A 12,301-nucleotide genomic window follows, 5' to 3' on the forward strand; every position below is an offset into this window, starting at 1 on the left:
GCAAAACTGACAAAAATTATTTTCCCCATGGAGCATGTATCACACCTGGTAAATGTAGTTAGTGAAATGCAACATCATTCACACAAAGAGTGGTGTTCAAATTCCTTTGTTTTGGAAAAATGTGCAAAGAAGACAAATAGCAGAATTGGAATCCTGTATTCAGAAAAATGCTTAAAAAGTACTTTTAAGAGACAGTCAATGATGTTAGCCTGCTTACACCTGGTTAAGGACCAGGCAACCTAAATCAAGATTCCATAGCTGAGGAAGCCCCAAACAATAATGCACATAGCTTTTAAAAAAACTTTGATTATGGAACTCAAAAAATACTCAAATTTTCTAAACATGAAACTGGCAAGGCCCCGTGAAACAACTTAATATAATCTGAAACAACTTAATTTTATTCTCCTGTTGTCTTTTTGCACTTACTCATTGGTGGTAGGGAACTACATTTTTCCCAAGTGTGTATGAAAATTCACATAGCCTTGTAAATTTTTAGGTTGCTATTTGATAACATAAAGTTACTTTAAGCAACAAAATAAAATCTTGACTCAGGAATTATAATTCAGAGCCATCTGACAATAAATACTGGCATCTTAATTAAAAGGTAGGACTTCTTCCTTTACTACAGCCAAGGGATATAGAGGTGAAGGAAGAACAGCAAGGAAAAAAAGGTAAGTGCTGATTTGACCAGCACTGCCTTTAAAGGCATCAATCTCTCTTGCATGATAAATGTTTAAAGTCAACGTTTAAAGTAGCAAGGCACAAATGTATGTTCTTACAGGCCACCACCACTATGAGCCTCTCATCTGCAGTTCCCTTGATGAGTCTCATTCGTTCCGATGTTCCTTTGACCCTTGAGTTTCTTGCATAGTGACATCTGGGGGCTTGGTTCAAGTTGATGTGGGGGTACGATTACTTCATAGATGGTGTTTCATGCTTCTATAATGAGCGTAATGTCTGGTTGGTTGCCTTTTATGATGCCAGCCACCACCGATGATCATGGCGGCAATTCATCACTTCATTAGGGCTTGCAATTTCCTACACACTTATTTTCTAGAAGGTTTCTATGATCCCAAATTTACCTCATGAATCATTTGGTTATTCTTAGGATCAGTTTTTATGGAAAAGGCAGGAAAAATGCTTGATCCCGTCCAAGTATTTATCTTTAAGCCATTATTGTCCTTTATAAACATCAGTTCCCCCAAAATTCTCCAAATGTGAACAATGAGTTTCTTTTTAGTATTATTATAAAATCATGAATTTAAACATGTAATGTATTTCAAGGTCTGGATGTTTTATTAGTGGTGGTTGTGTTATAATACTTTCTTTTTTAGGTTAACATCTTTTTTTCATATTTAATATTAATATTCAAATAAACCTAAAGAGAACATAATTATTTTTTAAAACCAAGTAAAATTAAACAAATTTTTGGGAAAAAACTTTATGTCTAAAAGTGTTGCATACACTCGGAGATGTTTATGTTTGTACAAAGAATAAACGATTCTGTAACTAAAAACAAACAAAGTACATGATGTCACATTGCTCTAAGATTCACTCTACTTTGTGAATTAGGTCACTCTGGTTGTAGTTTTTATAATCTTTTCACATTTTAAACTTCATGCAAGTAATGTCCTATTTCTTAATATAGTATTTTAAGAACTTACTTTAAAGTATGAGTACAATTATAAATTGCATTTTTCAATGTTTAATTCTTTAAATGAGAACGTCACAAAGTCTCTCTCACACACACACACAGACACACACGGAGACACATAACAGATCAGCAAAGAAAATTGACAAATTTAAGTCATATTCCCTATTTTCAGAAAACTGTAATGTGTCATAGGAAGAAAGATGTGTATCTAACAATGCAGTGTACTTTGAATGTTGTCATATTTCTCAAAAACAATTCTACATTATCTCTGAAAAAAATCTTAAAATGCATTTAAAAATCTGCTTTGCATACTATGCACTACAAACCCCAAAAGTCCTTGACTAAAATAAAGTCATGTATAAAATTTTTATTAGGTAAAATGAGCAGAACAAAAAAAAAGAGACAGTCAGAGAGACAGAGGTCTCATCATAGAATTATGACTATATTTCACAAGCTTGACAGGGATTCCCTGCAAAATTCTAGAACTTACTTTTAGACAAATGATTTTGGATACTTGGAGAGAAAACAAAATAGTAATAAGATGAAAATCATGTCGGTATAGAAAGACTTCCAAAGATTATATAAATAGTAATTTAATCATTATGACAACCTAATGGGGTAGTATTGTTATTACATACAAATACAAATATATTAAATAATTTGTCTATGGTCACACTGGTTGGAGGTGATAAAGTCGAAATGCAAATCCAAGTAGTCTTTTTTCAGAACACATGCTTTAAATCACTAAAATATGCTGCCTTTCTTCCTTTCAATATTACTTCTATTTCAGCAAGGATGCTCTTTTCAAAATCGTTACAACATTGTGAATTTATTAAATAAAAACTGAGAAAAATATTGATTCATTCAGGAGAATTTTGGGTAACATAATGAATGATACCTAAGATAATCAATTAATAGAACATTTCAACCTATTAGGAATTTTCCAATGATAAGAGAAATTGATCTCTTGATTTATATTGTTTATTTTACTCAATCATTTAAGGTAATAAAGGAATACATCCTTTTAAAATTTGGAAATGATACAAAGGTGGCATAAATAGCTAATGTGATAGTTTGGGATGTTAATACTCCAAAGTATCTAAAGACCCTAAATCAACGGAATGGAAACTAAAAAACTTAATGTGGATAAATAAAAATTCCTAACACAAATAAAAGATGAAGAAAAACTGGCTTAACAGAATTTTATGTCAGAAAGGCAAGAAATTTACTGAGTCAGACATTCAGCTACCAAACAAATCTTAAGAACTATGACTAGATTTATAGATTATTGTCCAAATTGAGGTTGATGTCTAGTGTCTCTTCATTGCACAATTCAATTCTAGAGGATGGTGGGATAGAGGGTAACTTCAATAAAAAGAAGGCAACCAAAAAGATGAATAGTCAGAACAAATTAGAATAATTGGCCTAGAAAACAGAAACACTATAGGTACCGAACCAGAGGGCTTAAATATTGAAATGGCTAGAACCCTGAAGAATTAGCAGACAGTTTTCTTCCAATAAAATATAACCAAGTTAAGGTAGAAGCTATTGAGATGCAAATTTTAATTTGATTAATGAATATACTTCTCACTCTTAAATTTGCTGAAAATAGATTAAGCATCCTACAAAAGCTTAGATATATGAAAATGAGTAAGAAGGATGTGGGAATTATTTCTCCATTATGGGGGAAGCTGAATTACATAACATCTCAAGTCTAAGTTGCTTGATGTTCTATGAATGCTAAACAGAAAAAGTATATGGGCATCACTGACACATAAGAAATTAATACAGGTACAGTTTGTAATTATTTAATATATCTCTGCAGATATTTAGGGAGTTAGAGAGAGAAGGGGGAATTGTGCATATATCCACACAACTGGGAATTTTAATTAGAATTATTATTGTCTAAAGAGTATATGTAAATTTCCTCCTCAAAATAATCTTGATTATACTCAATACAACCAGCCATAGAAAGTCTAAGTTTAGTACTTTAGCAGAACAGACTCTTTCATAGACACTTGCATGTAAAGCAAATAATAATGCCATAGTGGGAAAGTCTTCATCTATCTAGTTTTCTTTTCCTCAGTGCCTTTAATTCTTTCAACCGTAAATTCTCAATTATTTTATTTTATTTTTTCTACTTGGTTCTATTGTGTTTGAGAGTTTAGTTTGAGCTGCTTCACTTTTCCATAGTCTGAGATTCACGTGGGTTTGGGTTAATCAGAGGTCTAACACAGGTATCGACAAGCTTTTTTGGTAAAAGGCTAAGTAGCAAGTATTTTAATCCACTCTGTCTTTGTACGTGAAAATAGCCATAGACATTACATAACTTTAGATGTGGCTGTATCCCCAGAAAAACTTTATTTACCAACACTACATTTTGAATTTCATATAATTCTCATGTGTCATGAAATATTTTTCTTTCTATTTTTTTCCAACCACTTAAAAATGCAAAACCATTCTTAACTCACAGGTCATAAAAACCAGCAGCAGAATAGATTTCACCCAACATTGGAAGCTTGGGGATTCAGACCCTGCTCCATTTAATGTCCTGGCATTGAAGATATGTTATGAAAAAAAATTTTGGAGCTCCTTCACTTCATAGAAACAGCTAAACAAAGAATACTTTAAAATATGTAACTCCGAAAGCTATATTTTTGCTTCTCTTTGTCCTACAAATTCTTATTGCCATTTGCATTTAGGTTCAGTTTTAAGTCTTGTCATTACTCTCAAAAAATGTAAACGGTATATTCCAACTTTTAGAACATCTCTCAAAGTTCTATTTTCTCTTTAAAGGCTATTTCTCCAGTTGCTTTATAATTCCGAGATATGGGCTCAATCTTCTTTGATATTTAACACTTCACTTGCAACAGACCTTCACACTTATTAATAGAATCTTCCCAGGCAAACCAATGTGTAGTCCCTATTCTAGTTACCCACATGTGTCCAATGCTGTTACAGGGGATGTAAGAGTCTACCATTTTATTTGAGGAAAATAAAAACTTCCCCAAAACTAAACTTAATTAACATCTATTAAGTGAGTTTACTAAACTCTGCCTGAACTACACAGTCAACCAATATATACATTTAGACAGATTGATTTGTTAACTTGTTCTCTCTAATACTTAGAACTTCTTAGAGGACCTATTCCTCACGCTTATTCTCTGAGGACACTCACTTGATTTTTATCAGGTTATGTGGATGCCTTTAAGCATCTAAAACTGTTAGAATCATCTCCTGCCTTTCTTAAAATGTGTTTACTTTCAGTAATCTTTACCTGTCACCATCAAACTTGAAGCTATGCGAATGGCCTGTCTCACAAAATAAGGGTGCCATGATAAAAATGGGCCTTTCCGCCCTTCCACAACAGCCAACTGAATTTCACTTTGATGTTGGCAATAAAAACTATCAGATTTTACTTTCTATAATCATTCTTAATTACAGCCATTGTTCCCTATTTGGCTGCTACTATTACCATTTACATCAACACATTCAAAATCCACAACTCCCTTTAATCCGCATGTAACCAAGTTTCTGAAAAGATTTGCAACAAGAGACGAAGTGAGATATCTCTATGACTTAGTAGGCGTTGGCACATGTTTCAAAACATAAAGCGACCTCATTTTCTTCTCTTTTTGTGTATTTTCTTCCTTTCTTCATATACCCCCCTCCTTTCCATTCCTAAACTTAATCTAAGAAAACACAGGAATGTTTCTGACTTCCCAATCATTGAGTCCCAAATTATTTTCTATAGACTTCTCCCAGAGGAAACTCAACTTCTTCCTCCTGCTTATCGAAACTTTGACAACCAAGGATTTATTAAAAGGAGTTCCCCCAAGTATTCTAATTAGCAAGTAGCAAACTATTTTTAAAAATATATGTATATTGCAAAATAAAATAAATCAAGTATCCTGATATAAATAAAGGCTTTTGGATGCAGGAATATGTAAGCCATTCCTCATGCAAATATTAGCTACAGGTCATAACTTAGACACCCATTATGACTTTAAACTGCTAAAATCTGCTCTTCTATCATATGTTTGCCTTATTTATTAATGTAAATCTTACCTAAATGAGAGATTTTAAATAGTTACCAGTTTTGAAAGTAAAAATTACATAATTAATATTATGAGATGATTATAGTAATCACAACCAGATATTTTTAATGAGAATAATCACATTGTATAAATTAATACTTAGTGCCCTGTAACGTTTGCTTAAAGTAGCCATTGAGTACAATGATGAGTAGACTTAAATGGATTTTTCCCTCAGCCAAAGTCCTCTTCTAGATAACTTTAATGAGCGAGGCAATCAGAGTGCTTAATTCTCAATAATACCTATTACCAAATATCATCATAAATCAAACAATACAGTGATATCTTGCTTATTGAATAATCTGGTAACAATTTCCCTCTTACAGAAGAGTTTTCAAAGGTCTTTTTTTTTTTTTTTTTAAATCAGTTCCTTGGCTGAGATCAATGTGGCACTCACTGGCGTTCTCTCAGGTGGCGATCTTTGAGTAGTTGATCCGGGTCTTCTGTGAGACTTTGGGTTATTTTTCCTCTGGTATTGATACTATAGAAACTGCTCAAAGCATCTGGGACATCTCTTTGTTTTTAGAGCCTTTAACATGAGAAAAATTCCTATTTGCATATTACTCAACATTGTATGTAAGTAGTAACAGGGCCTTTTATATAAGATGTGCTCCAGAGGCTACCCTAAAATTTAAGTGTATTGTATTCAGAAAAATGGGATAATTGTAATGTCAAATAATGATCATGAAGCATAAAATATCTTTTACTTAGTTTAAAAATCAATAATCTATTCTTAATTTTTTGTTATTTCTTACTCCTTGGCCAATCAGACAATGCACTTAAAATAATTTGATTTAAGTACACATTTTAAAATAATATAAAGGAAAAAGATTATATATACATATATATATATATAAACTCATACAATTCACACACATACACACACAAATACACAGGGATAGAGGAGACAGAATTGTGTATATATGCACATATGAAGTTTATATAACAATAATGTTACCTTCAATTTAGTGTATTTTTGAATGTGTGGAAACTTCCAATTTTATTACTTCATTTAGTTTTTACAAAATAATCCACACTAGATTATGCCTTTATTAGATATTTACTAGAATCAGGAAGATTGAATTACATGTCTAAGGTGACAGAGCTAGAAAGTGGCAGAATTTATCCCTTCTGGGCTTCTGATTCTCCTCACATAAATGCTCATAACACCACACACACATACACACAACTACCCATGTAAGAATACAGACAATCTGAACTATAACATTTAATGTCCTATGTTTTTCTCTATCTTAATAGATATATAGAGAATTTAAAGCAACCCTAGCCTGCCTAAGTAAGTAGTGTGCCCCTGGGGCCACTTGCTACTCTTTAAATAATCTATTTACTATCACTTAGCTTTTTAGAGTTCAAATGTACTTATGGAATAAGAAAAATGGATTAATAGATGGTGGCTTAAGATGAACATGCCAAAATAATTGTATAAAAAAAGAATTACCTTAATAACTGATGTCTCCACTCTGGATGGGGGACTCTGAACTTGTGCTGCTGCCGCCATATTTGCAATGGTGCTGAGATGGTTCATCTGGCTCATTGCCATGGTGACAGACGCTGGAGGTAGGCTGACAGGAATTAGAGGGTGGGGCATCATCATAAAAGGAAGTTCCAGTCCTATAAAAAATGCACATATATCATCATTGCTCTGGAGGGCATAAATCATTAAAAATTGAAACATTCAAAAGTTTTCTAATAATGATAGTCAAAGAAAAAATATTTTTCCTCTTCGTATGCAAAAATTTCACTCACTACTCAGAGAAACTAGGCTTATAGCTATTTGGTTTGGTCCCATGGTTTTTCATTTCCTAACTTTTCCTGTGTTTAATACAAATGGTCAATTCTTTGCTATATTATTCCTGTAATCTGTCTGAATCTTGCTTAAAATACTAGGGTGTTCTTTAACTTATCCCAATTAGTTATGTAAATATAGTATATCTCTGTATTATGTCTTATTTTGCCAACTGATAATTACAATTTTTAAAACTACGATTTTTTAATGCTAAAAAATGCCATCGTACCATTTGGCAGAAGGTGGCTCTGCTGAAGATGGTTGAGAGGATGACTAAGTGGAAGGCTACGTGCTCCAGGCAAGCGGGGCTGGGTTACAGAGGCCTGAGGTCCCTGGGATGGGGAAGAGGGCAGTGTGTCCTTATCCCAGGAACCATCACTGCTGCCTGTGGGGAATGAATATAAATTACTTGGATATAATATTATTCCAAATCTTAAAACGACTAATTTAAAATGACGTTTTAAAAAATATATCACATTTGGAGTTGGAAAACTGATTTCTAGGGAAATAAGCTGAGGTAAGTAAATTTCCCCTAAGCTGCACATTCTTTTTGATTTTCTGTTTCTTATATAGGATCTCAAAATTTTAAAAAATAGTATTTCTGCAACATTTAACCTAGTGGTGGAGTCTAATACTGTGTTGGCTATCCAGCTTAATATTAAATTGTCTCTATTATATTAACTAGATAATTAATTACTCCTTGGAATTGAAACACACTAATATTTATAGAATGCAAAGTTATCCTTGTAGTAAATGACATCCTAGGCATCAAATAAAGTGCCTAACTTCATTACACAGCAAATCGTAAAAATGGAGCCATTAAATGTCCAGCTTGGTTAGACATTGTACAGAGAACACAGAAGATCACTTTATAGAATATAATGCCAAAGCAAAAATTAAATATGCATGCATGTTTGTATGAATAAATACATCACTTGTTTTCAATAAAGAGAAATATACATTTATGTCTCCATGTCAATGTCACTCAACTGAGGACCTGCATTTCAATATTGGTGGCAATTCCTTGGATTTTAAAAGTTCACGAAATACCTTATTAGAATACTCCTTGGAAGGTGTTTATAAATCATTTCAATTTCAATGTGCTCTCAAATTAAATTAATTCAATATTAATTTATTCCTTAACTGAATCTGTTGAAAATACAAACTATCCACTTAGAGGAAATTTCTGTAATATCTCTATTAGCTCATGACTTTTTTATTTCTTAAAAAAAGAAACCATATTTTCATATAATATGCATAGAAACAGCAGAGTTGGTAAAACTCCAATTTGATGCTTTAACTCTGCTAAAAGCCTCATTGTAAAATCTCTATGACATAGTTCTTAATGAAGAATACTTAGTTACTGCCATGATTTTTTCCCATTTACTTCATGAAGACAGTTAAGGTTCAATATAAATTCAAACTCATTAGCTCAATACTGTCTGGATCTGAGAGTAAATTGTTCAGAAGTGGGTAATGAAAACTCAATTCAAATTCTTCAGCAATCAAACAAAGCAATTTTATTAAACAATGAAAAGAATCAATTAAAATGGATATCTTTATTATCTTTATTATTTTACAAGAAACCATGACAGCTTTTGGTTTTAAAAAAGTTTATAGCTTTATGCAGAAACGACTCACATAAATGAAATTTCTCCAGCTTGCTCCTACACTGTGATATAAAAGTTCTTTTCATATTCACAAATTTATACACCTTATTTCTGTTCTCATAACTTTTTTGACACTTATTCTAAGGTACTAGTCAAACATGCAAGAACTATAAATAGATGAATTTTTCAAATGTATGCTATCAAGAGATTATTATTATAAAACATTGTAAACATCTTCTCTTTACATTGCCTTTATCAAAGTACATGCAATTTTTTATTGCAGGCTTAATTCCCAAAATCTGTGGGATTTGATTTGGTCAAATGTTATGATTCAGCATTGATTTTACCTTGTATGTTATCAGTTAAAACTGACTATCGGGATATAGAAATCATGCTTTGGAATAAATATTATTTTAATATAAAAATTGTGCTGGAAAGTAAGAAATAATAAGTAATTTTCTCTATATTTTATACTTCATTTAAATTTTCAACAAATGTAACCATTACATATTCATAGTATATTGCATATTTGAGGATAATTAACTAAAATATGGAGTGGAAAAATAGACATTCATTATTTTGGATTCAAAATAATGGAGAAGATGTTTACAATGTTTTATAATAATAATCTCTTGATAGCATACATTTGAAAAATTCATTATTTTGGATTCAATATTTTGGATTCATTATAGGTGTAAATGAGCTCCATTTACACCTATAATCTACTTTTGTTTTTCTGTTCACTTAAACTAATGTCCTCTTTTATTGAAGTCCTTATTGCCAGGATAAATAAATAAATGGGAAATAGTTATTTCTGCAAATATATTTAAATTTCACTCATATCAGTAGAGATGCACAATAACTCTATTTTTCACATTATTAAGGTGTAAAATATTATCTTAACATTCTGATTAAATCACTCTGAAAACAAACTACAGACAAAACACTATTCATTTTCACATCTGTTTTTGCATCACAGATATCAGTCCCTTGTGCACAGGTAAATATCAAGCATTCATATGTGAATTTTCTCTAGTAAGTTTCTAATGCTATATTAGATTTTCGCGATACATAGAATGCTTCTAGCCATCTCCGCCAATCATCATTTGTTAAATACTCATGATGTTAGCTCATTTGGGTAATAAATAGAGCAAACAATTAAGAAACTAAGTCTGATGAAAAATATACAATATATAACCAAGTCAGCTGTAAGTGATTTTTGCATTATTTATAACATCCTTTTCCTCTATTAGCATGAATAAATAAGAATTGAAAATAGGCCACTTCAGAACAAGACATGCCCATAGTTATTAAGTGCATATTTCACAATTTTGTTTTAAGCCAACATATAGCACGGTATAAACCAGCATATATGTACTATGCTTACACACGAAATATATATATACACACATAAATACCTTTAAAATTCATATTTACTATTAAGACTGCAAGAAACAGCAGCAGATTGGATATATAAGAAACTTCTAATATTCGGCAGGGGAAGACAGAAACAGAAAAAACTGACTTACTGGTATTACAAATATACTAATACCTACATATTTAAATATATGGAATTTATATATAAAGAGTGACTGTGTGTGTTTAGTTTTTCTTTTGTGTAAAAGATGGGACAAGCAAGGTTATTTCAAGATTTAGTGTAACTGAAATTCAAATCTGTAAGGACTAGGTGTGGGAGGTCCTCTCCCCGCTTAGTCCCTCCCCATTCCAACGTTAAAACAAAGCTTTTGAAAAATAAGTTTGATGTAATGTCTTAGTCTTCATGGACTCAGACTATTTCCCTTGGCTTACCCTCACTTGATATTTTTACTGCATTTTGTGATACATATTTTATGATGGACCAGGTTTGAAATGCAGAAATATATCCTTAAATTGTGATACCCTACTCTAAGGGTACCAGATTACTGAATAGTCAGAAACGATGAGTTAAAAATATAAAATGGTTTTCGTTTTCCTCTAATTACTGCCTTCAAAAAAGCTTTGTCAAGGTTCCCTATTCTATCCCTTAAGAGCCTTGAGCAGATTTTGAGTATAATAAATCCATTCTAGGCCGGGCGTGGTGGCTCATGCCTCCAATCCCAGCACTTTGTGAGGCCGAGGGGGACGGATCACAAGGTCAGGAGATCGAGACCATCCTGGCTAACACAGTGAAACTCCGTTTCTACTAAAAATACAAAAAATTGGACGGACGTAGTGGCGGAAGCCTGTAGTCCCAGTTACTCGGGGGGCTGAGGCAACAGAACGGCGTGAACCCGGGAGGCGGAGCTTGCAGTGAGCTGAGATCGCGCCACTGCACTCCAGCCTGGGCGATAGAGCGAGACTCCGTCTCAAAAATAAATAAATAAACACATAAATAAATAAATAAATAAATAAATCCATTCTAGTTAGCTGTCATCGCTGCTTCCCCATCCCCATTAGCATTAGCCATTTCTAGAGTCTAGGTGTCTGGAAGACAGAGGCTTGCTCAGCTTTTCAACCATCCTGTCTTCCTCCTCTCTTTCTTCTGGGTAGTAGGATAAACGTCTCTGCTTAAATGGTTCCTGCTTAAATTTCCCCTGCACTGCAACTTCTGTGGCTACGCCTTTAGGCAACTGACATCTTCCAAATGGTAGAGGCCTAAATCTAAATATTTCCATGGTGGTAATGTCTGATCCTTTAAGGTAATCCTTACTGGGGAAACTCCTAACTGCACAAGTCCCTCACAGTAGAATCTCCTCCAGCTTCATGATCCTCTAAGCTCCCTAAACTCCCTAAACTGCCTCTTGATACTAAGGCCCTCCTCCTGGTGTAGGTCCTCTTGTTCTGATGTCCACTTTCTCCAGCCTGCTCCCTTCTCCTCAATTCTTTGCCACCACCTCCAACCCCTGCTCCCAATCAGCAGTTCACACTTAAGCAGAAATCCAGCTACCAAACGAGGTGGAAGCATCTGCAATCCTTGAGTAATTGTCTTGGAATTCTCCTCCCTTGACCTTCTCTGTGAGGAAGCATGCTCAAACAGGAATTATTAAACCACAGCCATACCTACAAGTTGCTGTCCTTTCAAAAGAATGACCTCTTCAAATCCCATCTTACAAATGAATGTTCGTAAATGAGTGTGGCCTATTCTTATAAAGGAAGA

The 12,301-nt window shown here is 33.2% G+C and overlaps 1 protein-coding gene across 2 annotated transcripts in view; it reads right to left on the reverse strand.

Annotated features, from left to right (window-relative positions):
• Window positions 1-12,301, reverse strand: part of DACH1 (dachshund family transcription factor 1) — a 430,832-nt gene that overhangs the window by 128,648 nt on the left and 289,883 nt on the right. Inside the window, exons 4-5 of one of the 2 annotated variants that reach the window (XM_050766573.1) lie at window positions 7,785-7,940; window positions 7,208-7,380 (exon numbers count right to left, since the gene is read on the reverse strand). In XM_050766573.1, coding sequence (XP_050622530.1) covers window positions 7,208-7,380; window positions 7,785-7,940 — 329 coding nt within the window. The remainder of the gene's footprint in view (window positions 1-7,207; window positions 7,381-7,784; window positions 7,941-12,301) is intronic. The other variant, XM_050766574.1, reaches the window with a different exon arrangement.

This window comes from Macaca thibetana, chromosome 17, assembly GCF_024542745.1.
Source record: "Macaca thibetana thibetana isolate TM-01 chromosome 17, ASM2454274v1, whole genome shotgun sequence".
NCBI lineage: Eukaryota > Metazoa > Chordata > Mammalia > Primates > Cercopithecidae > Macaca > Macaca thibetana.